At 36.7% G+C, this 26,004-nt stretch overlaps 2 protein-coding genes and 1 long non-coding RNA gene across 4 annotated transcripts; 2 read left to right on the top strand and 1 right to left on the bottom strand.

Moving 5' to 3' along the window:
- Window positions 1-795: 795 nt before the first annotated feature.
- On the top strand, window positions 796-1,515 carry LOC128296284 (uncharacterized). Of its 2 annotated transcripts, none has more exons than XR_008286841.1 (2): window positions 796-915; window positions 1,141-1,515. It is a non-coding gene; the product is annotated as an uncharacterized LOC128296284 (long non-coding RNA). The 2 variants fall into 2 exon arrangements; XR_008286840.1 differs by having other exon boundaries at window positions 802-1,051.
- Window positions 1,516-13,378: 11,863 nt separating this feature from the next.
- LOC108458720 (uncharacterized) lies at window positions 13,379-16,501 on the bottom strand. The gene is made up of 5 exons (XM_017758122.1): window positions 15,978-16,501; window positions 15,759-15,875; window positions 14,944-15,707; window positions 14,065-14,859; window positions 13,379-14,019 (listed from the first exon to the last, which is right to left on the bottom strand). The coding sequence occupies exons 1-5, from the start codon at window positions 16,499-16,501 to the stop codon at window positions 13,379-13,381; spliced, it is 2,841 nt and encodes a 946-aa protein (XP_017613611.1).
- Window positions 16,502-25,098: 8,597 nt separating this feature from the next.
- LOC108458721 (uncharacterized) lies at window positions 25,099-25,719 on the top strand. The gene is made up of 2 exons (XM_017758123.1): window positions 25,099-25,514; window positions 25,632-25,719. Exons 1-2 carry the CDS (start codon window positions 25,099-25,101, stop codon window positions 25,717-25,719), a joined length of 504 nt encoding a protein of 167 aa, XP_017613612.1.
- The last annotated feature ends 285 nt before the right edge of the window (window positions 25,720-26,004 follow it).

The raw sequence follows: 26,004 nt of genomic DNA, 5'->3' as shown, positions 1-26,004 counted from the left end.
TATTATTCCACCTTTATTAGAAACACATTGAGTTGGACTTACTCTCTCACTATCAGAGATAACATACACAATAAAAACATCCAACCGTTTTGTGATTTCTTTTATCACTACCTCCTTCATAATTTGGTTTAACAGACATTGCGCATCAACAATTGACTTCTTACCTTATTCCAGCAAAATTTTAAAAAATAAATAATATAAAATATAAAAACAAAAAATGATCTAATTAGAGAATAGGAACTAAATCCACAACTAACACATAGTACGAGACTAATAGCATAATTTAATCTAACAAATTTAACTGTTATTGTATATGCAAGTACTAGAATTTCACATTAAAAAAGTAGAATAATTAAATTTGATTAGATAGAATTAAAAGGACTAAATCCACAACTTATGTATAGTACAAAGATTAATAATAAAAAATTCTACCGTATGAATTAGGGTTTATTTTTTGACTTTACGAGCACAATTACTAAGGTGTAGATAAAATAATAGCCAATTATTTGCAATTTTTATTACCTATAAATTATTGTATAAAAATATTATTTTCAATTAATTATCAAAAATAGAAAAATGATAATATATGGTAACTATATCTTAAATTAGTTGTGCTATTATTATATTGCCATAGGTGACCTATAAAACATATTGCAAAATCTTTTATATGATTTTTCTCTTGCTACAAAATTGGCAAGTATATCTTCACCTACCAAGTCATAACTTTAATGCAAATTAGGTTAAAAAAATTCCAAGAAATTCAGCTATAAATGGCCAAATGCATGTCATTTTTTGTATATCATCAGCTTGTTATCATACGACTAACTCTTTGTTTCATCTCTTAATAGCTTTCATTTTAAACTATGGCTTCTTTCGGCATGGTTTCTCTTTTTGCAGTTTTTCTTGTGGCTTTTTGTTAGCATCTAAAATATTTATCCGGTTCAAAATTTAATTATTACATACATATATATACATGTAAATTTTTTTTAGTATAAAAGAGATTGCAGTCTTAAAATAAAGGAGTGTTTGCAATCATTGCGATTCAAATCATGTGTGTCTTAAACTCATTATATATAATCGCTAATATAAAATAACTAACAAAATGTTTAAATGATGAAAAAATTGTTGTTTAATTTGCAGGTGTATCAAACTCAGAAGCATGCACTCGTGTCATAGACTATTTGGGCCAGTGTAAACATGGTGGCTTTTGTGACTTGATAACTAAAAAATGTAGTTGCTTACCGGTGTCAGAGCAGCTACCATCTAACATTGCAGCAACGGTGGATGCTATGCAATGATGATTGAAACTGCAAAGGATTGCCCACCAGCTTGTTAAGCCCATAACATTCAAGGTGGCATTTGTGTCTACAAGCGTTGTGCTTGAGAAAAAATAATTTTTTTTTCAAAAAACTCTAAATTTAAGCCTTTCAACAATGTCATATATTATAAGATAAACTTTGTATCAAAAAAATTGGCAAATAAAATATTAGTGAATAAAAAGTTTGTGAAAGAGAATTAATTTCCTTTTGTTATAGAATGTTCAAGTATCGTAATTTCATATCTTTTCAATTGAACATGCATGGTTCTAATTTTCGATCCGTCGAATTTATAAGCTATTCATATACTGTGGGTGATAACATGGTAACCCAGGCATTACTAAAGGTTATGGAACATGTTGTCAGTGCCCAAAAAGGGAAACTCAGTCATTGCTTCATAGGTTCGCACCAAATCCTCAAAAGAGTTGGCCATGTGGCTTATCAACTCAAATTACCACCAAATCCTCAAAAGAGTTCGCACCAAATGTTACCATTTTGACCTATTGTATATTGTGTCCATCGAAGCAATCGAGGTAAGACTTGATTTGTCCTTTGAAGAAGAATACGTTAGAATTATTTAAAAAGATGTGAAAGTTTTGATAGGGAATCAAATTCCATTAGTAAAAGTGTTGTGGCAAAACCATGGTGTTGAGGACGTTACGAGGGAAATGGAAGATTCACTCCGTCAACAATATCCCCACTTATTTGAAATAGGTAAAATTTCGAGGATAAAATTTCTTTAAGGAGGGGAGAGTTGTAACATCCCAAATAATAGGAGGTTAGATTCTTAGAAGTTATCATGAATTGAATCCTAGTATAGTGGTTAAGAGCCTAGTAGAAAGTATAGAGAACCAAAGTTTCAAGCCTTTTAAATTGCACTCTTTCTTATTTTTTCCACCTATTTACAAAAGACCCAATCCCCGTTGGCCATCCTACTTTAATGATTTTCTTCATAGATGGGCTAATTGCCTAATAAAATCCCAAACCTTCGCTCAACCCAATTCTCTAAAAGACTATCCCCAATTCAACTAAAATTCTCATTTGTTATTTTAGCAAATAAAAACCATACCCCAACTCTTATTTTCACATAACCTCGGAAATCCTCATGTTACAAACTTGTTCTCAAAACCTTATTGCTGGAAATCTTTTGAATTCTTGAATTTTTGCAATCAAGCCATAATCCATCGTCTTCATCAAAAACATTGGATCTTGCATCGCTTACTCGTCAAGTCCCTGTCAAAATTAGTAAGTATTTTGTTCCCTTTCAATCAGTACTTTTGAATCTTGAGGAAGCAACGAGCTTTAACCAATTTATCAACCCGTTATTGAATCTTTAAACATTTCTATCGAAAAGCACCATCAAGTCTTGAAAACCCATCAGTAATTATCGCATTTTGTCAATTAAAAGATCCTTGTAGGTGTTTTGATCAAGCTTAAAATTTGAGTTTCCGAAAAAGTATGGTGGGTGACTTTTTACGAAAAATCGAGTTAAAATTTGAAACTACACTGGTACACATGGTCTACCCCTGTGGATTACACAGTCCCTCACATGACCGTGTCCCTTGTTTTTCCCTCATATCCACTCTTAGCACACGGCCTGGACACACGACCAAGAGGCCCTTGTACCTGCACTTCTTTGTTTCAGACACGTCCTGGGGCAAGGCACATGGGCTGGACACACGACCGTGTGGCCCTTAAAAACTCAAAATTACAATTTTACCTTATTTTCATTTATTTTATGCAATTTAGTCCTAGATTAGATTTTTTAAGGCATCTAGAGAACTAGATTATGCAGTTAGGTCCTAGAATAGGATGGTATGAAATATCTTTGTGCTTTATATGTTTATGATTATTGATTATTTTCTTAAAGTTGTAAATGATATCATAATAGTAGTTAGAATTTGATGATTTAGGAATTACAATTTAAAACCATGATTGATAATGACATATCTATGATTATCGATAGTATATGTGTAACGCCCTAAACCCGGCCTAAATGTTATGGCCAGATCTAGAGATGTTACAGTATGTTCATTTGAAAATCCAGTAGGAGACTTGCACGACGGGTTATTAGCTAAGTGGTAGAGCACGCCCCTGATAATTACGTTGTTGTGCCTAGGTTGTGAGGGCTCTCAGCCACATGGATAGTTCAATGTGCTCATCAACGTCTGACCCTGAGATGTGGATCATCCAAGGAACATTAGCATGGTGTATTTTTCCTATTCAAACCGGTGTTTGAAACCAAACTTCTCCTCATGAGGAAAGATGGGGCAATTTAGGTGAAATCCAATATAGATCCAACTTTCTATTCGCTCGTGGGATATGGGTGGTCTGGGGGGACCATCACTAACCCTCTCTTTTCGATAATCCATACATCTCTTATCAGTTTATGGATAGCTATCTCTCGAGAATAAGTTTAGGTTCAGCCTCAATGGGAGAATAAAATGGAGCACCTAACAATGTATCTTCACGGACCAAGAACTATAAGATCGCCCTTTTCATTTTGGGGTGATGAAAGGATCGTACCATTCGAGCCATTTTTTCATGCTTTTCCTGAAGGTCCAGAGAAAGCTGCAATCAATAAGATTTTCCTAATCCTACCCTCCTGAAAGGAAGAATGTAAAATTCTTTTTCCTTTCTATAGGGACTAAGAAATTGGATCTAGCCATAAGAAGAATGCTTGGCTGATAAATAATTCACTTCTTGGTCTTCGACGCCCTCAGTCACTATAAACGGCCCCGATCAGTGCAATGGAATGTGTCTATTTATCTATATCTTGACTCAAAATGGAGCAGGTTTGAAAAAGGATCTTAAAGTGTTTAGGGTTGGGACAAGAGGGTCTCTTAACGCCCACTTTTTTATTCTTCTTATTTGTTTTGGAAAGATGTCATTAGCTATTGGTATATAAAGATCTGATTTATTTGAAACAAATCCTTCTTAACCAAATTAATAAAAATGTTGTTTATATATATTTGTATATTTTGTAAATGTTTGAGTTTGTAGCGGAAAATTCTTATTTGGGTCAAGTTTTGAAAAAAAGGTTTGTTATTGTAAAATCAAACGTTTCGTGGATCAAATTTTAAGCCTACCAAAAATGGTAAAATTGATAAACCAGAAAATAAAATCCAAAAATTAAACAGTCCCAAAAACATCTCAAATAGTCCATCAAAATGAAAATACTATAAATCAAATCATTTTGCATATTTTAACAAAAGAACTAAACCGAGCTCCCATCGCACTGATCCGTTCTAAGTTTGAGAGTTACTTTAAAGTAATAGACAAACAAAGAATGAGTTTCGAAACTCAATGTATAACAAATATACGCAAAAATATCAGATACAATTTTCAATCATGCTTTCAAAAGTCAAACAGATATATATCTTATATACAAATAGAATCAGAACATACTAGATACAGATTTACAATCCTACCCCATCCGCTACTAATTAAACTTTAATTAATCACTATTAACATTAATTAAGCTTATCCACATATAATAGCAATCAAGTTAATCCACTAACTTAACCCTTATTGGTTAAATTATTCATTTAGGCCCTTTAATTAAATAACTCAACTTTTGTAGCTTTTATGGTCCAGTCCTTTTCACTTAATAAACTATCTAAACAATAAAATTCTCTAACTAAAATTTAATACGAGCTTAAAGGTCTTGTAAATTTTAAAAAATATATTTACGGATTATTATGTCGAAATAGTGGTCATTAAACCACTATTTTCGACACCACTGAAAATCAGACTGTTACACGGCGAGGTCATCAGACAAAGCAATTGGATGAATTGCTTTCGTAAAGAGTATACAAGAAGGAGTTTTCAATCTTGGTACTACTTGTGGACTGACTCCAAGATTAAGTAAATTGCGAATTATCTAAACGATGCTTCTGAACATAATTGCAATTACTCGAGCCTAATTGTATATGTCCAATTGGTCCTTCTGGTAGCTAAAAAAAAGCTCAATCGGATTGCATTTGAATCAAAAAAATTTCTATGACTTTGGAAATAATTTAATTCAGTCAATTTATTCTGGATAACTATTATGCCACCTTTATTAGAAACACATTGAGTTGGACTTACTCTCTCAATATCAGAGATAACATACACAATACAAACATCCAACCATTTAGTGATTTCTTTTTTCACTACCTCCTCCATAGTTGCATTTAACCGACATTGCGCATCAACAACTAACTTCTTGCCTTATTCCAGCAAAATTTTAAAAATATAAAATATAAAATATATGTAGACACTCAATTTTGCCCGGGCCCAGAAATAAGTCCAAAAACAAAAAAAATAAACCCAAAAAAAAACGAAGTCCAAGTTCAGTCCAAAATTACAAATATAATTTGGCCCGATCAGAATGGCCCATTACTTGAAAAGGTTTAAGGTCCATCTACAAGCTTGACTCATATGGAAATATAATCTTCAATGATATGCAATCTTAGATATGATATGCAATCTTAGAAGATATGATTTTGTAATCTTAGAGATTTAATTTGTAGATACCTTTTAATCTTAATTGTTAATGTAATTGATCTGTATCGTTGGTGTTGAAACCATTTTTAAATCGAGTTTTGGAAAATGAGAATCGACTTTAAGAAGAACGAAAACGGGAGTCGCCACCAATCTTTTTAGGTGTGATTGGATCACCTTATAAAATGTTTTGTTTTAAAACATTAATTTTGGTCTACAAAAGTCGAGAAAATGGATTCGGGAGTCGGTTACATACGAGGAAGGTTTAGCACCCTCGTAACGCCCAAAAATTGGTACCTAATTGATTATCAAGTGTCTTTAATGTCGGAAATTTGAAAGTTTTAATATGAAAACCTCTTTCAATTAGAATACTTTAATTTCAAAAATTAGGGTTCTCTTGTATCAAATGAATCAAAATATTACATCCAATAAGTTAGGAAGCGATATTTTTAAGACATTCAAAGCTAAGCTGGCCCTTTTTGAAAATCCTTATCTCAAAACGGCAAAACGCCATATCCAGTAAGTTAGGACACAACGCTTTGAAATTCCAAGACAGTTGCTCGTATTTTGAAAACATTAGAAACTTAGAAAGGTGCTTGACTATTCGAATTCAAAGTGAAAAGTCGCAACCCAGTAAGTTAGGGCACTACCTTTCTCGAAGTTTCCAAATACCAAGCATTGCTTTTTTATTTTTGAAAACTTTTGAAACACGTTTTTAATTAATGCATGAGGAATCATATTAACATTATAAAATATAACATACAAGATAGCATATCACAATAATAAGTGACTAAAACATGCATTTAAATAATATAATAGCAATTATATGAAGGTCCTATACTCGATACATAAATAAATATAGCGAATCTTAGTTACATAACAACATACATATTAAGATGTACATAATATATATTGAAGATGAATAAACAAAATATGCAACATACCAAGTAATAATTAATTTAAAAGCGATGCATGCTATACAATTAGACATATAAATACATATAAAAACAAATGTAATAATATAAAAAATAATGTAGTAATATATATATATAACAAACAACACTTAATAACATTATGAAACTAGAATTTAATAAAACACAACAATATATAAAATATTTAATACGTATTAAGTCATGAAATAAAGTGAGTAATTATTTAAAAATATACATATATAATTAAAATACAATGTTTAATAATGCATAATAATAATATATATATATATAATGAAGAAAACTTAACTAACTATAATGAAATATAATATGAAATATGTATAATAATAATAATAATAATAATGTAACAAATGTTTTACACAAAATACAATAAAATATGTAATATAATAAAATTCATAACATATAATAAAATTTATATATAATGTTACAAACAATAGAATAATATATTATTATATACATAACTAATGTTTATTAAAAATATATATAAAGTGTTTTAAATAAGTTAAATTAAAGGTATATAAGGATTAAAATTAAATTTAATTAGGGAATTTAGGGTTAATTACGAATAAATAAAGAGAACTGGGCTAAATTGGAACACGGACTAAACTCGAGGGACTCCCTGGGCAATTTGCCCTAATCCCAAACGACACCGTTTCCCGAATTACAATTTAAAACCATTATAAGGATTAAATTGAGACAAAATTAGAACATTAGAGCTAAATTAAAAAATAAATAAAATGGAATTATAAATATTAAAATTACGAGAGGACCAATTGAGTAATTAACCCAATCTTTAAAAACAGACGGATCCTTCCTGGGTAAACGGGTCAACACGCGGATTCTTAGCTCTAGAACGACACCGTTTTGAGCTTATTGGATTAAGCAGACGTTTCGTCGAAACTATATAAGGCCGATTTCATTTATTTCAAATTCATTTTAACCCGTTTCTAAAAAAAAAACGAGAGAAATCTCTCTCAAATCCCTCCGGCTCTCTGAGCTTCGGTTAAGGGAATATCACTGCTCATCCTTAAGCTCCGTCGTACGTGGTCTTTACACGCCGACGCGCCGTCCTAAGAACAACAGCACGTGGTGGCTAAGGTTCGAGAAACCCTCCCTCTTTCCTTGCAAATCGTCAGGTATCCTTTTTTCTTATTTTCATTGATTGCATTTTTTAATCTGTGTATCCATGCTAGAAAACGAACAGGTAAATGAAACTAAAAAAATAACTCGATTACCTTGAGAAAAAAAACGAAAAACTGCCTTTTATTTCTTCCGCTTTGAATAGATACAATTATTTATAAATATCTATATCTTTGTGTTCTTTTTCTCTGTATGTGTAAGAAACTCTATTTTGTATGTAAGTGTGTGTGTTTCTTTGCTTTTTTGGATATAAATCTCTGCTTTTTTTTTCTATGTCTCGTGGGTAACCTCTGCGTAAGTCCTTTACAGATTCTCAGAAAGGCTTTATAGCCTTAAACTGACATACTTTAGGAAAGAAATCACAAGGTTTCTTTCCACATCCTATTCTAATCTATTTGCTGTGATTTTGCTTTGATTTCTTTCCTTTTCCTGCATATGACCGCGAGGATCTCGGTGATTCAAGGGCCGCTGGCGTGATGAATGTTGAAGCGCTGATGGTGGCACGATCCAAGGCTAGGACTGCTACGGGGGTAATAATTTCGGCAACGAAAAGGTCGCTAGAACAGAGTCAATTGGGCCTTGATTCCAGAGCTGGACGGTCGTGAGAGAGACAAGCTTTTGGGTAGTGCATTAATGGTGCGTCAACAGTGCATTGATGGCCTCGATTTAGGGAGTTGGACAGATGCTCCCTGAGGCTTCCAGAAGATGCTGCGGCGCTGCAGTCTTCAGGAAACCCTAGGGTTTCCTGTTTCTCTTAAGTCATTTGGGCCTTTTGGGCTGCTTTTAGATTTTGGTTAACCTGATAGATTTTTAAGGGTCTGTTGTGTAATGTGTTTTAGAATTTGGGCCTGATGTGGGGTTTGGGTCGATCTGCTATGTTTAGACATTGGGCCCCACTGTTTGGGCTTTGTAACCTGGACTTTAATGGACTGTTTAATAAATAAATATTTATTTATTTATTTTCTTTTGTTTTATTTAAGCCGGTCAAATTTGGGCTACTATAGCTGCCCCTCTTTGGTCATTGCTATGTAACAGGAATTGAGCAAAGACTCATAGAAAGACCAAATTTGCCCGGCCTTATCGGATTATGGTCCTCAATCTGCTCAATGCAAACTCAAGACTGTCATGTTGATATCTTCGATCTGCTCTCCGTCGAACACAGAGACGCCAAATCTACTTCTTCGATATGTTCCTTGACAATACAAAGATGCCAAATCATCTTAGATTTGCTTCAACACAAACACGTGAAAGCCAAATCTGCTATGTCTTTAATTTGCTCCTTGTAAACAAGGATGCCAAATCTACTATGCCATGCTGAAATCTTCGATCTGCTTCACTGTAAGCACAGGAATGTCAAATCTACTATGTCTTCAATCTGTTCCCCGTAAGCACAGGGATGCCAAATCATCTTGGATCTGCTTCAGTGAAATCATCTGAAGGTGAGATCTGCTATGTATCTGCTCTCCGTCGAAATGGAGATGCCAGATCTGTTATCTTGGATTTGCTTTGGTGTGAAAACATCCGAAGTCAAATCTGCTATGCCTTCGCCTATTACCCTACTGCTTAGGGGTTAAGGCGGATCAATCTTCATTGTCTCTTGAAGGACATGACCTGTATAATGTGTATGAGTTTATGCCTAATGGTTAGGATGATATGATCGAAATGAGTCCAAATGCTCCTAATTAAATCTGTTGTAATGCAAAATGTTTATGAATATGACCCCTATTCCAGACGTCACTACTCATTCTTTTGCCAAAGCTCGTCTTTATTTCTCTCGCGATATCATTCGTACTCAGCCTGTGGGTTTGTACCATTCTTCAAATGCTATGACCCATCAAAATGTTTGTAAGATGATCTTCTCTTAGGATCGAATCGTTTGATTTGTCCAATCATCATTTTGGACTTAAGGGAAAAATCTCCTCGAGTTTTTCGAACCTCACTTACGTGAATTCCTCGAACAATTATTTTGTTTTAGTTTCTTGTATTATCTAGAAATTTCCAGAGTAATGGACGAAACTTCATTTGTGAAAATTATTTAGCTCATCTATCATTATTTTAATGTAACATACTTTAAGAATAATGGAAGATGAATTTAATCTTAAGAATAATTAGATTTGAATAAATTTTTCAAAAATACAAAGGGAATTAATCTGAAAGCCTATATTTAAGAAGAAATAGAATCTAAAGATAACAATCAGGACAAAAGTTAGATGCCCTAGATATCGCCGATTGAGCGTCTATACACCAGCTCCATGAAGACTTTCTCGAGTTCAACATGTGTTTAAAAGATCCAAAGTACTTTGTTAATGCCCTATTATGCAACGTGCTTCACTCTTCGTTATAGCAAGATTACCGTGTGCTCTTCAAAATTTGAGCTGCCCTTTCGACTTTTCAACTCAAAACCCCTTTGGTCACAAAACGTCTTTTACGGGTTTTCACCTTGGCCTCTCCATTTTCATCATTTTTTTTTAATTCAAGGAGCCTTTTGCGGGTTTTCACCTTGGATTCTCCTCCCCTTTAGACAAAATACTTCTTGACAGAGTCTGAATTTACTGGATTGGGTAAACTTTTCCCATCCATTTCTGTTAAGATCAATGCACCCCCAGAGAAGGCCTTCTTCACGACATATGGCCCCTCCCAATTCGGCATCCATTTTCCTCTACAGTCCTTCTGAATGGGAAGGATCTTTTTTAACACAAGATCCCCCTCATGGAATTCTCTTGGTCGTACTTTCTTGTCATAAGCTCGCATCACCATGACGAATGACCCTTAGCCTCTTTTCCTCAATCAAGTTCAATTGATCATATCGCGATTGTATCCATTCAGCCTCATCCAATTTTGTTTCTGACAGGACTCGGAGAGACGGTATCTCTACTTCATTGAGTAACACTGCTTCCATCCCATAAACCAATGAGAAAGGAGTTGCCCCTGTAGAAGTTCTGACGAACGTTCGATAAGCTAAGAGTGCAAACGGTAACTTCTCATGCCAATCTCTGTAGTTTTCAGTCATTTTCCCCACTATTTTCTTGATGTTTTTGTTAGCAGCTTCCACATTCATCTTTAGGCGATACGGCGAAGAGTTATGATGCTTAATCTTGAACTGACTGCAAACTTCTGCTATCGTTTTGTTGTTCAAGTTCAGTGCATTGTCTGATATGATCCTTTCAAGCATCCCATACCGATAAATAATCTCTTTCTTCAAGAATCGACTTACAGCTGACTTAGTAACATTCGCATAAGAAGCAGCCTCTACCCACTTTGTGAAGTAATCAATGACCACAAAAATAAAACGATGTCCATTTGAAGCTTTTGGTGATATTGGCCCAATGACATCCATGCCCCACATGGAAAAAAGGCCATGGAGAAGTCATAACATGTAGAGGTGAAGGTGGTACGTGAATCTTGTCTCCATATATCTGGCATTTATGGCATTTCTTGGCGTAGTTGATACAATCCCCTTCCATGGTAGACCAATAATATCCAAGTCTCATGATTTGTCTAGCCATCATGAAACCATTAGCATGTGTCCCACAAACACCCTCGTGACCTTCTTCTAAAATTAACTTAGCCTCCACAGCATCAACACATCTCAACAGTACTTGGTCTTTTCTCCTTTTGTACAAGATGTCCCCATCCAAAACGTAGTCGCATGTTAATCTCCTTAAAGTTTGCTTATCATTTTCAGTTGTCTGTTCTGGGTATTTACAATCTCTCACATATCCCAAAATATCTTGATACCAAGGGTTATCATCCTTTTCTTTCTCCTCAATGTTACAACAGCTAGCTGGAGCCTCAAAAATACTCATCTGAATGGGTCTCATCTCCTCCTCTTTATTCACTTTGATCATTGAAGCCAAGGTTGCTACAGCATCTGCCATCTGGTTTTCGTCTCGTGGGATATAATTGAAAGTGATGTCATCGAACTCCTCAAGTAACCCCAAAACTATTTTTCGATAATTGATCAGTTTAGGATCTCTTGTCTCCCATTCACCTTTAAGCTGGTAAATTACCAGCGCAGAGTCTCCATATACTTCCAAGATTCTTATTCCTCGCTCTATAGCCGCTCGGAGTCCCATAATGCATGCTTCATACTCGACCATATTGTTTGTGCAATCAAAACCCAACTTGCATATGAATGGATAATAATCACCATCTGGGGATATGAGGACTGCCTCAATTCCATTTCCCATTGCATTGGACGCTCCATCAAAGCTCAACTTCCAAGAACAATTCTCTGTGGTTGCTACACATATCAACTCCTCATTTGGGAAATTGAAATTCAACGGCTCATAGTCCTCTAGAGTTCTACTAGCCAGAAAATCCGCTATCGCACTTCCTTTTATGGCCTTTTGACTCACATAGACTATATCAAACTCTGAAAGCAGAATTTGCCATCTTTCCATTCTCCCATTCAATGCTGTTGACTCCATCATATACTTCAAAGGATCAAGTTTTGATATAAGCCAAGTAGTATGATATAGCATGTACTGTCTTAACCTTCGAGTCATCCAGATTAAAGCACAGCACAATTTCTCAATTCACGAATATCTCATCTCACATTCGGTGAATTTCTTACTAAGATAATATATCCATTTCTCCTTTCTTCCCGATTCATCATGTTGGTCAAGCACACATCCAATGGAATTGCTGAATACTGATAAGTATAATATTAGTGGTCTATCTTTGGGCTAGCTTTCTTCAGATCTCTGTAATCAAGCATATTCGTACCTTCCCATCCTTCTTAGGAACAGGCACAATGTTAGCTACCCATTCTGAGTACTTTACTTCTTGTAAGAAACCCGCACCAAACTGCTTCTTAACTTCATCATTTATTTTCAGAACAATATCTGGCCTCATTCTCCGCAACTTCTGTTGGACTGGCTTACAATCCTATCTTATTGGAAGACGATGCACCACAATATCGATATTTAACCCTGGCATATCCTGATAGGACCATGCGAAGATATCCTTGAATTCACGTAGCAACTCAATCAGTTCTTGCCTTGTGTCCTTGGCAATAAGTGTCCCAATTTTCACCTCTTTCCTTTCCTCTAGGGCTACATTCTCTATTGCTTCTTTCTCATGTGGCATGATTTGTTTCTCCTCCTATTTCACCATCCTCAAAAGATCTAGAGGCACATCACAATCTTGGACATCTTCAAAATCCTGAGATTCCTCTAAACACATGTCTTGCTCGTGAGAGAAATCAGGATTTGTAATATCAATGTTCATGTCATTGACATCTAGGAATCTAAGAAGAATATACAAAGAATGAATGAATTTACGAATGATTATTTATGTGCAATGAATGAAAGAATAAGAATTGCCAAAATATAAAGGAATATTGGTCGATAAAAATGAAACAATACTCGTTCAAATTGAAAAAAGTTATATTTTATTTGAATAATAATAGATGAACATAAGCCTATTTTCACACATGTAATCCTATTACTCCTAGGCTCTAGAGTAACAAGAATGTTTCGAGAATTACTCTGAAGAATTCCTAGAGACTACAGGAAGTTCCTCCACAGTCCAATTATTCAAAGAGCTTCCCGATTCGTAAGGGCCAATTCCCTTTAAGATTCCTTTGCTCCAATCCTTCGTTGTGTGTAGCATTAATCTTGATATGAAGGTTTTGGATATAGGAGGGAATGTTATCAATTCCCACCCCACTTCTCTTCCATCTAAACGTGCTCTTCTCCTTTCTTGGCGCTTCTCGATGTCTTTCCTCCTTTGCTTATAGTCTGGCTTGAAGCCCAAACCAAAGCGGTCTTTCTTCTCAATCAACTTTGGGATCTGAATCCCTCCTTGTAGATACTTTCCTAAACCTCTTCCTGGTAAGGCTCCTTTTCTTGCCATCATTTGTAGAGCCATCCTCGTAGCTCTTGCTATCCTTGGCACTGGTAGCTCACTCCCTTCCGAAATAGAAGTCGCATTTGCAAATTCTAAAGAGCAAAAAGAACACTCAATAGATTCTTTGTTTGTCTCAACATAAGGGGCCTTACTAGTGACTGCGGCTATAATTTCCTCCTCCGTATTGATGGCTATTAACCGTCCATCGATCACTAATTTCAATTTCTGGTGCAACGACGAGGGCGCCGCTCCTGCTGAGTGTATCCATGGCTTGCCTAATAAGCAATTGTAGGAAGGCTTGATATCCATTACCAAGAAACCTACTTCATACATGTTTAGGCCAATTTCCAAGCGAATGTCAATTCTTCCTATCACCTTGCTTTCTGTACCGTCGAAGGCTCTTACCACATTCTGACATGTCTTCATGTGAGAATCGTCAATGGATAATCTGTTTAATGTAGACAATGGTAGAACATTCAAAGCCGATCCATTATCAACGAGCACGCTTTGGAGTGTGTACCCCTTGCATCGAGTAGTAATATGCAAGGCCTTAGTTGACCCTCTACCCTCCGGTGGGATTTCATCATCATTAAAGTAGATGAAATTATCCGCGCTAATGTTGTTCACCAATCGGTCCAGCTTATTAACGGATATGTCATGAGTGACATATGTTTCGTTAAGCACCTTCATCAATGCTTCCCTATGCACCTCAGAACTCAAAAGGAGGGCCAATACTGATATGCGAGCTAGTTGCTTACGCAACGGCTCCACCACGCTATACTCGCTATGTTTAAAGAGCTTTAGAAATTCCTTAGCCTCCTCCTCATTTACTGGCTCATTCATGGGTACTTCGGTCTCTTTCCCCTTCTCAACCTCGACACCTTTTGTTTTTGTGGGCTCCACTCTGACGCCCCCCGTATCATAACGTTTCCCACTCCGGGTGTGAGAACATTCCACTTGCACGTCTTTAGATGCGCTGGCTATATTTTCTTCTTTCAGCACTGTCACACTACAGTCATAATTCCATGGTACTCTCTTGCTATCCTTGTAAGGGAAAGGAGTAGGTTTATGGATAATGACCTTGGGCACTGCTGGTGTCCCCACTTCGTTATTCCCTGACAGGGAGATAATGATCCTTGGCCAGCTGGTTCCTTTTTGTTCACCTTCCAGCACACTTATTTCTCTTTAATAAAAGCTACCTTCAAAAATTTGTAGCTCTTTATTATCTATACAGCCTTGCACCAAGGCTCTGAATTCTTCACAATTTTGGGTCTCATGACCCTCTTCTCCATGGAACTCACAGTAGTTCTCCATTTTTTCTCTTTCTTTCCTAGAGGTTATTATCCCTCTCTTCATCATCTCTTCCCAAATCACCTTCATAGGCATCCTCACCTCAGTAACATTTTCCTTCATCCTTCTTTCACTAGCTTCGCCAATGGCATTCACTCCTTGATTGTCATGATTTGGCAAAGGGTTTTCAGTATTTGGGGTACTATAAAATTTCACAACCCCCATCTTGATCAACCTCTCTACAGCCTTCTTGAACCCGGTACAATTTTCAATTGAGTGCCCCGATATTCCAGCGTGGTACTCGCATTTGGCGTTTGCATCATACCATTTAGGATGTGGAGACTGTAATGGTTTCAAGTGGAAAGGAACAAAAGCATGTGCATTGTATAAGCTTTGATAAAGCTCACGATACATCACAGGGATAGGTGTGAATTGCATCCTCTCGTGACTTGTGCCCGATTCCTGCCTTTGAGAACCCTGTTGCCCAACCGCAGTTACTTTGGGTTGACCAACTGTGATTGCCTTCGAGTTGAAGCTACTTGTGTTGTTCACCTCATTGTCTTTTCTCCTTGGGGCCGATCTTTTGACCGCTTCCCCCTCAATTTTGTCACCTCTTATGGCATTCTCGATCATCTCTCCCGCCACGACTATGTCCGTAAAACTTTTGGTAGTGCTTCCAATCATGTGAGTAATGAATGGGGCCTTCAGAGTGTTGATGAACAACATGGTGATCTCCTTCTCCAACAATGGTGGTTGAACTTGCATGGCAACCTCTTTCCATCTTTGAGCATATTGCCTAAAATTCTCATTAAGCTTTTTCTCCATATTTTGCAGCGTGATACTATCAGGAGTCATGTCAGTCACATGATTATACTGTTGCATGAAGGCTTGTGCAAAATCCCTCCATGAATTTATTCTGGCCCGACTCAACTGATTATACCACCTGGCTGCCGCTCCCACTAAACTGTCCTGGAAACAATGGATCAACAGTTGATCGTTGTTCACATACCTAGTCATCCTCCTACAAAACATCGTGATGTGGGCCTCCGGGCAAGTAGTTCCATTGTATTTCTCAAACTCTGGCATCTTAAATTTGTGAGGAAGCACCAAGTTTGGGACCAAGCTTAGTTCTTTGGCATCAACTCCATGATGCCCGTCAGCACTTTCTAAAACCTTAAATTTCTCCTCCAGCCATCTGCAACAATCCTCCAACTGTTTTAAGGATTCGGTTGCCATTCTTTCCCTCTCCATCATATCCAGATCAAAAGTGATAAGGTTGATCGGGCTATCGCCCAAATTATTTCCCGACCCAGATGGGAAATTCACGGGGATTTTGGCATCAACCGGCCCATGTTGAGGCCTCAAAGTGATAGACGGCCTTCTAGGAGGTGCCTCGATTTGCAGTGGCACATAAGGCAGAGTGAAACCCGGAGGATGATCCTCACTCTCCTCACCAGTGATAGCCATGGGGGCTTTCCCTTTATCAGTGGCCCTTAGAAGCTAAGCCATTTCAGCCATCATATTCCTCTGAGCCTCTAGCATTTGCTCCCTCATGTCATTATGCATCTTGGCCAACTGCTCTTGTAATTGGTCTTGCATATCCTTTTGGAATTGTTCGAACATTTGATCCATACTCTTAGTTTTAGTGCGGGTGCCGTAAGGATGTGTGATTTCCAAATTTTCTTTTTTACCTCTCTGGAAGTAAAATTTAACTAATTAGGGTCTTTCTATAACTTTGAATGCATATGATGTGATGTAATGCAAATGCATGAATGCAAAAAGGCATCGATCTCGATTCAATCTCATTTAGAAAACTTTATTTAGAAAAAGAATATCTTTACATATAAATGGATTACATATACGCCTTTGCCCTAATGCCCAGAGTTCTAACTTTATCTAATAAAAGGGCTAACTCTCGACCTTTATCAGACGCTAACTCATACATTATACTCAACGCGTCAGCTTGTACAGCTAAGTCTCGAACATATGCAACAATCACTCGGATTTGGGCTATAGCTTCCCCAATAATGTAATCCCTATCTCTGACTTGACCTTTAACTTGATGGAGCTCTCCTTTTATACAATCTTCTTACGCCTAGAGCTGCTCAATCTGAAATTCACCATCATGCAATGCCACTTCCAAATCTTCAACCTTACTTTTTAGCTCCTTTAACTCGACCGTAGGATCATGGTTTCGATGCCAACGAAGGGATCTTCCAAGCTCAATTACCTTGGTCTTCAACCCTTTATTATCTTCCTCTAATTCCAAATTCTGCGACCGCATCTCTTGGAACTTCCTCTCCCAATACTCGGCTCTAGCTTTTTCCACTTGAACTTCTTTCTGCCACTGTTTCGAAGACCTTCCTAACCCCACTCGCTTTAAAGATACTTGTGCCTTCTTATACTCCTCTTTTAAATCATCTCAGTTTTCCTCAACCTTTTTTTTCTCCTTTCTAACTTTTTCAACCTCCTTCTTTTGCAGGTCAACATCTAGACTCAGGTACATCTTCTCCTCCTCAAGCTTTTCTATCTTCTTTTCAAGTTCCAAATTCTTTCTCTTAAATTCTTGCTTCATGATATCAAGCTCCGAGGGTATCACTTGTAGATATTCCTCCATTGGTTGAACTTCCTCCATTTTTGTCATAGGGACATTATCTTTAATCCTTCTACTCCTCCACTTCACATATTCCGGTGTCGTAGCAGGATTAATGGCCACTCCCTTCAACCGACAAGTCTTGTTCCAAGCACTAGAAACCTCGCTAACCTTCCTCTTGTAATCGGCTCCTCTGTATACAAACTCACTTTGAGCTAACCCATGAGTCACTGGTACGAACTGCCTCAATCCATGCTACCTTAGCACGAGCAAAGGGGCATAACCAATAGCACCCCAAATTCCCAACAGGGGAACCTAATCAAAGCTGTCGCATCGATAAAATATCTCACCAGGAACCATCCATGGAGCTCTCCACTCAACATCCTCCGATTGAAGATTTCGAAGTAATGCTATCCAATTCTCTTCCGGCACATCCACTTTCCTAGATGAGGCTACTATATCTTTCAACGGGGAGTAGTTCTCAAAGAAAACCCGACAAACAATCCCATCAATCAATCAAAAGTGACTGTAGAACCAAGCCAAAAGTAACTGAGCACACCCTATAAACCTGCCTGCACAAGCCCTCCTACATACACCTAAGGACCTGAATGTCTCCGCCAAAATCGCAGGGATAGAAGTAACCCTTTTTACTGAGTCGATGAAAAAGATCCGTGGTTGCCTCGTCCACATATCCCAAAGCCCTAGGGAAAACCATCAGTCCATACAAACTTAAGGCAAAAACGTCTACCTTCTTCATCTCATCGGGGTGTGTCAAAATCAGATCTTTCAAAGCGTCCCATGAAATGCACTTGCACTCACCCTTTTCTTTAATTCTGGCCGTGATCCACTGCTCGCTCATTCCCGTAATGGTCATTAATTTCTTCCAAAAGGTAGGGACACAGGCAGCTCGAGAATAGATCCTATCACTCTGAAACCTGGGACAACGAAGTAAAGCAGTCTACTCCTCCACGGTAGGTACCAAATCTACTTCCCCAAAAGTGAAACAACTGTACGCAGGGTTCCAAAACTGAGCAAGGGCTCAGAACAAGTGCTCATCTACCTGAATATCGAGCAAGTAAGGTAAATCTCTGTAATTATCGTAGAATAACTGCTTGATCTCATTGCCCCACTGATCCCAAACCTCCTTAAGCTCCTGCAGATTATTCTGTGTGACACTGATGCGAGTGTAGTCTGACAACTCCGACATATATCCCACAGCTATACTATCCCCCTTTCCTAGTTGAGTTTGCTCCGACCATCTATGGACGTTGGCGTTGCCCTCCACTCTATCAAGAAGTCCGTTCTCCATAATAAAACTTTCTAACTTAGAAACTGACCGTGAATCGATACCTTTTAAATGCAAAATGACATGCACAAAAGAAAGAAAACAGTCAGTATCATATGATATTAATAAACACAAAAATAACCTAAGTATAATTCTATCTATATTGAGCTCTTACGGTTTTTCTATATGTGGTTTATTTCTAAAGTTTGAGGTACCTGAACCAGCAGATTCCTCGATTCTCACCCATTATAGGATCATTTGAATCGAGTTCAGTTTAGGGGAATACATTTCCCAATGGCTACACGGAGATGAAAATCTCACGAAACCATAGGTACGGATGTATCCCGAAAGTGATCCACTATCCTGCACGGAGGCGAAAACCTCACGAAGGTATAGCTTCTCACACCCACTTAAGGGTGTGACCACAACGGTCATGCAAATGTAATGCGTATCAGAATATAGTAACACATGCAATAATACAAACACATGTAATGCAAAGAGGATTAAATTTTAAATTTTTTAATTTCCGATATTAAGACAAGAGATAATCAATTACACAGCTTGACTCTCTTATTAGTCCCCAGCGGAGTCGCCAAGTTATCAAAACCATTTTTAAATCGAGTTTTGGAAAATGAGAATCGACTTTAAGAAAAACGAAAACGGGAGTCGTCACCAATCTTTTTAGGTGTGATTGGATCACCTTATAAAATGTTTTGTTTTAAAACATTAATTTTGGTCTACGAAAGTCGAGAAAACGGATTCGGGAGTCGGTTACGTACGAGGAAGGGTTAGCACCCTCGTAACGCCCAAAAATTGGTACCTAATTGATTATCAAGTGTCTTTAATGTCTGAAATTTGAAAGTTTTAAGATGCAAACCTCTTTTAATTAGAATACTTTAATTTCAAAAATTAGGGTTCTCTTGTATCAAATGAATCAAAATATTACATCCAATAAGTTAGGAAGCGATATTTTTAAGACATTCGAAGCTAAGCTAGCCCTTTTTGAAAATCCCTATCTCAAAACGGCAAAACGCCATATCCAGAAAGTTAGGACACAACACTTTGAAATTTCAAGACAGTTGCTCATATTTTGAAAACCTTAGAAACTTAGAAGGGTGCTTGACTATTCGAATTCAACGTGAAAAGTCGCAACCCAGTAAGTTAGGGCACTACCTTTCTCGAAGTTTCCAAATACCAAGCATTGCCTTTTTATTTTTGAAAACTTTTGAAACACGTTTTTAATTAATGCATGAGGAATCATATTAACATTATAAAATATAACATACAAGATAGTATATCACAATAATAAGTGACTAAAACATGCATTTAAATAATATAATAGCAATTATATGAAGGTCTTATACTAGATACATACATAAATATAGCGAATCTTAGTTACATAACAACATACAAATTAAGATGTACATAATATATATTGAACATGAATAAACAAAATATGCGAACATACCAAGTAATAATTAATTTAAAAACGATGCATGCTATACAATTAGACATATAAATACATATAAAAAACAAATGTAATAATATAAAATAAACCAATGTAGTAATATATATATATATATATATATATATATAAAACAAACAACACTTAATAACATTATGAAACTAGCATTTAATAAAACACAACAATATATAAAAGATTTAATACGTATTAAGTCATGAAATAAAGTGAGTAATTATTTAAAAATAAACATATATAATTAAAATACAATATTTAATAATGCATAATAATAATATATATATAATGAAGAAAACTTAAATAATTATAATGAAATATAATATGAAATATGTATAATAATAATAATGTAACAAATGTTTTACACAAAATACAATAAAATATGTAATATAATAAAATCCATAACATATAATAAAATTTATATATAATGTTACAAACAATAGAATAATATATTATTATATACATAACTAATGTTTATTAAAAAAATATATAAAGTGTTTTAAATAAGTTAAATTAAAGGTATATAAGGATTAAAATTAAATTTAATTAGGGAATTTAGGGTTAATTACGAATAAATAAAGAGAACTGGGCTAAATTGGAACACGGACTAAAGTTGAAGGACTCCTTGGGCAATTTGCCCTAATCCCAAATGACATTGTTTCCCGAATTACAATTTAAAATCATTATAAGGATTAAATTGAGACAAAATTAGAACATTAGAGCTAAATTAAAAAAATAAATAAAACGGAATTATAAATATTAAAATTACGAGAGGACCAATTGAGTAATTAACCCAATCTTTAAAAACACGCGGATCTTTCCCGGGTAAACGGGTCAACACGCGAATCCTTAGCTCTAGAACGACACCGTTTTGAGCTTATTGGATTAAGCAGAAACAGTGTCGTTTCGTCGAAACTATATAAGGCCGATTTCTTTTATTTGAAATTCATTTTAGCCCGTTTCTAAAAAAAACGAGAGAAATCTCTCTCAAATCCCTCCGGCTCTCTAAGCTCCGGTCAAGGGAATATCACTGCTCATCCTTGAGCTCCGTTGTACGTGGTCTTTACGCGCCGACACGCCGTCCTAAGAACTACTGCACACGGTGGCTAGGGTTCGAGAAAACCTCCCCCTTTCCTTGCAAATCGCCAGGTATCCTTTTTTCTTATTTTCATTGATTACATTTTTTAATCTGTGTATTCATGCTAGAAAATTAACAGGTAAATGAAACTAAAAAAATAACTCGATTACCTTGAGAAAAAAAATGAGAAACTGCCTTTTATTTCTTCCGCTTTGAATAGATACAACTGTTTATAAATATCTGTCTCTTTGTATTCTTTTTCTCTGTATGTGTAAGAAACTCTATTTTGTATGTAAGTGTGTGTTTCTTTGCTTTTTTGGATATAAATCTCTACTTTTTTTTCTGTGTCTCGTGGGTAACCTCTGCGTAATTCCTTTACAGATTCTCAGAAAGGCTTTATAGCCTTAAACTGACATACTTTAGGAAAGAAATCACAAGGTTTCTTTCCATATCTTGTTCTAATCTATTTGCTGCGATTTTGCTTTGATTTCTTTCCTTTTCCTGCATGTGACCGCGAGGATATCGGTGATTCAAGGGCCGCTGGCGTGATGAATGCTGAAGCGCCGATGGTGGCACGATCCAAGGCTAGGACTGCTACGGGGGCAATGATTTCAGCAGCGAAAAGGTCGCTAGAACAGAGTCAATTGGGCCTTGATTCTGGAGCTGGACGGTCGTGAGAGAGACAAGCTTCTGGGCAGCGCATTAATGGTGCGTCAACAGTGCATTGATGGCCTCTATTTGGGGAGTTGGACAGATGCTCCCCGAGGCTTCTAGAAGATGCTGCGGCGCTGCAGTCTTCAGGAAACCCTAAGGTTTCCTGTTTCTCTTCAGTCATTTAGGCCTTTTGGGTTGCTTTTAGATTTGGGTTAACCTGATAGATTTTTAAGGGTCTGTTTGTAACGTGTTTTAGAATTTGGGCCTGATGTGGGGTTTGGGTCGGTCTGCTATGTTTAGACATTGGGCCCAATTGTTTGGGCTTTATAACCTGGATTTTAATGGACTGTTTAATAAATAAATATGTATTTATTTATTTTCTTTTGTTTTATTTAAGCCCGGTCAATTTTGGGCTGCTACCATTGGATTTGAGGAGGTTCAACTGTAAATAAAGGCATCTCCCTTCATTGTAAACACACTGGAGTTTTGGGAAACAATAAAAAATTTTTAGAGCTTTCACTCAAATTTCTCTCCCTCAGACATTCTTATTTTCTACGGTTTGTTCTTATTTTATTCTTTGTTCATCTTTATTTTTCAACCCTTTTTATTTTGATTTAATCCATGTTTCCGGATTTTTTCTATATTTTAATTTTTAATAATTTTAGTATCATATCAAACTCTTTCATTTTTAATAATTTTTTTAGTATTACTCTTTGTAAATTATATTTTAAATTTTACTCAAATCATTATTTTTAAAAATATATTTCATCTAATTGTCATATTTTATCCAAAGGTTTTTTTAAAATGAGGCAATGTTTTTCGTATTTAGGAATTTGGGAAATAGTGCCCTAACATGCTGGGTTGCGATTTCCGTTTGTCTAAATGCCTAAAGTATCCTTCTAAATAGTTTTGTAAATCACGAGATGATTTCGATTCGAGAGTTTAAGAATATCGTGTCCTATCATGCTGGATGTGATGTTTGTATTCTTTCGGAGCTAAGGAATCTCGATTTTTCAACTTAAATAATTTCAGTTTTAAAAAAGGGATCCTATTTTTAAATCCTTTCAAATTTTTGACATTAAGACAGAAAACTATTCAATTTGGTACCAATTTTGGGCGTTGCGAGGATGCTAATCCTTCCTCGTACTTAACCGACTCCCGAACTTGTTTTCTTAATTTTCGTAGATCAAAACGTTTTATAAGGTGATCCAATCACACCTAAAAAGGTTGGTGGCGACTCCAGTTTTCGTTTTTCAAAAGTCGATCCCCATTTTTTAAACATCCCTTTAAAAAATGGTTTCGACAGCTTGGCGACTCCACTGGGGACTTAAGAGAGTCAAGCCAAGAAATTGAGTATTTTCTGTCTTAATGTCGAAAGTTTGGAAAATTTAAAATTGGATCCTTTTTACATGTGTTTCCTGCATATGTTTGTTTCCTTATTGTTGTACATTGTATTTCCATGACCGTTGTGGTCACACCCTTAAGTGAGAGTGAGAAGCTGCGCTTTCGTAAGGTTTTCACCTTCGTATGAGCTAGTAGATTGCTTCCGGGATACTGTACCTATGTCTTCGTGAGATTTTCATCTGCTGGTTCAGGTACCCTGGCTTTAGAGCTAAAACTCATATAGTGAACTTTAAAGAGTTAAGGAAAGATAGTGATAGCCTTTAGTAAGCTACCCTTGTAAGTACTTGTTTATCATTTTTTTATGATACTGACCTATTTTTATTTTGTTGTCATTGCATGTCATTTGGCATTTAAAGGTGTCGATTCACGACTCGATTTTTAGATTAAAAAGTTTTGTAATGAGGAATGAATACCTTGATAGAGTGGAGGACAATGCTTCTATCTATACCTGGTCAGAGAAAACCCAGTTAGAGAAAGAAGATAGTGTCACCGAGGGATATACGTCAGAGTTATGGGACTTCACCCGTATTAATTCGACACAGAATGAGTTTCAGGAGCTGAGAAACATTTGGGCCCAATGGGATGACGAGGCTAAGCAGCTTTTCTATCAGAATTATGGAGACCTTTCCTATTTGCTAGACGTAAAAGTAGATAGGCACTTGTTTCGAGCTATGGTATAGTTCTGAAACCCTGCTTATAGTTGCTTTACATTTGGTGATGTTGATCTTGCACCTACTTTGGAGGAGTATACGACTTTACTGCGTTACCCGAGGATTCAGGGTCACAAGGCTTATGTTAGGCCTGCTAGTCTTCTAACTTTTGCAAAGAAGTTGGTGATGATTACTGGGATGAGGGAGCAGTGGACTGTAGCTCGTATACAGCAAAAGGATGATAGTAAGTGCATTCCATGGGCCATTTTGAGGGATTTGATATCGACATATCCAGACGTAAAGAAAAGGGTCGACGTCCTGGCTTTGAGTATTTACGGCATGATAATTTTCCCAAAGGTGTTGGGGCACATAGATGAGGTAGTTGTGGATTTGTTCGATCGCGTTGGTAAGCAAAATACACCGATACCAGCAATCCTAGCTGAGACATTTAGATCTTTGAGTGCATGTCGGAGAGTCGGCGAAGGTAGATTCATTGGATGTGCATAGTTGTTGTTGGTTTGGTTCCACAGTCATTTTTGGAAGCTTGATAAGGTTCCTTGTCGAGTATTCTTTGAGGGTTATTCTCCCTTAAAAGAAGCAGTAGAAATGCCGAGAAGAGATGACATTTCAGAGGAGAGGTGGATAGACATTCTTCAGAATCTTCGAGAGGAAGATGTTATGTGGAAGGCTCCTTGGTTGGTTCCTAGTGAAGTCTTTTACTGCTGTGGCAGTTTTGATTGGGTCCTTTTGCCAGGAATTTGGGGAGTTGTTGGATATGTACCATTGCTTGTTCTAAGGCAATATAGAGCGAGGCAGTTCATACCGATTACACAGGGTCTAGCTTAAAGTGATTTCTCTTATAAAGGAGATCACTATAAGAAGAAGTGCGAGAGATTTTTGAGGCTTGGAAGAAGCCTTTCTATATGAAGATCTTGACCGAAGGCTCGACGTCAATCCTTGAGTATAAAGGATGGTTTAGTAGGAGAGGCAACGATAATGTCCCTAGGCCAATTTTGGGAGTGGCTCGATCATTAGAGGAGAGCTTACAAGTGATTTCATCAGAGTTGGAGGTTATGAAGCAAGAGTTCGAGAGAAAGGATTCGAAGATTGAAAAGAGGATTGAAAAGCTCGAAGAGGAAAAAATGTGCTTAAGTCTCGACATTGATGTTCAAAAGATGAAAGTCGAGAAGGTCAAAAAGGAAAAGAGAAAGATCGAGGAAGATCGAGATGATTTAAAGACGCACTATAAAAAGGCCCAGGTAATGTTGAAAAGGGTCGGATTAGGGAGATCTCTAGAGCAGTGGCAGCAAGAGATTCAGGAAGAAAGAGCCAAAGCCGAGTATTAGGAGAAGAAGTTCCAAGAGATGCAGTCGTGTAATCAGGCCCTAGAGAAGGAAAATCAAGGATTAAAAACTAAGGTGGCTGAACTTGGACGATCTCTTCATCATCACTGAAGCCGTAACCTTGCAATCGAGTTAAAGGCAAGCTTGAATAAGATTGAGGAAATGAAGCACGATATTGGAAGGTTGGGAGCAGCACTATAGGGCTGTGAGCTACAGATTGAGCAGCTCGAGGTAAGAGAAGAACAGTGGAAGGGAGAACTTCACCATCTTCAGGATCAACTTGGAAATAGGGATTATCTCATAGGAGAAGCCTTAGTTCAGATTCGAGAGGTTGCTGAACACTTGCAGGATTTGGCAGTACAAGCTAGAACGCTGAGTATAATGTATGAGTCATCATCAGACAGAGGAAGAGAGTTAACATTGTTATTAGATAGGGTTAAGACTCTAGGCCTACGGGCGAAAGCGTATTTGTAATCCGTTTTATGA

This window comes from Gossypium arboreum, chromosome 8 (genome assembly GCF_025698485.1).
Source record: "Gossypium arboreum isolate Shixiya-1 chromosome 8, ASM2569848v2, whole genome shotgun sequence".
Taxonomy (NCBI): Eukaryota; Viridiplantae; Streptophyta; class Magnoliopsida; order Malvales; family Malvaceae; genus Gossypium; species Gossypium arboreum.
This window is presented reverse-complemented; position numbering and strand designations above follow the sequence as displayed.

Excerpts from the sequence above, each read along its gene's own strand:
- LOC108458720 (XM_017758122.1), bottom strand. The coding sequence starts at position 16,501 with ATGGCTATCACTGGTGAGGAGAGTGAGGATCATCCTCCGGGTTTCACT. Across the intron at positions 15,876-15,977 it reads TTAGTGGGAGCGGCAGCCAG|TATCACGCTGCAAAATATGG; the intron begins GTGGTATAATCA and ends GACTCCTGATAG. Across the intron at positions 14,020-14,064 it reads CCTAAACATGTATGAAGTAG|GCAAGCCATGGATACACTCA; the intron begins GTTTCTTGGTAA and ends ATTGCTTATTAG.
- LOC108458721 (XM_017758123.1), top strand. The coding sequence starts at position 25,099 with ATGAAGATCTTGACCGAAGGCTCGACGTCAATCCTTGAGTATAAAGGA. Across the intron at positions 25,515-25,631 it reads GAAGAAAGAGCCAAAGCCGA|CCGTAACCTTGCAATCGAGT; the intron begins GTATTAGGAGAA and ends TCATCACTGAAG.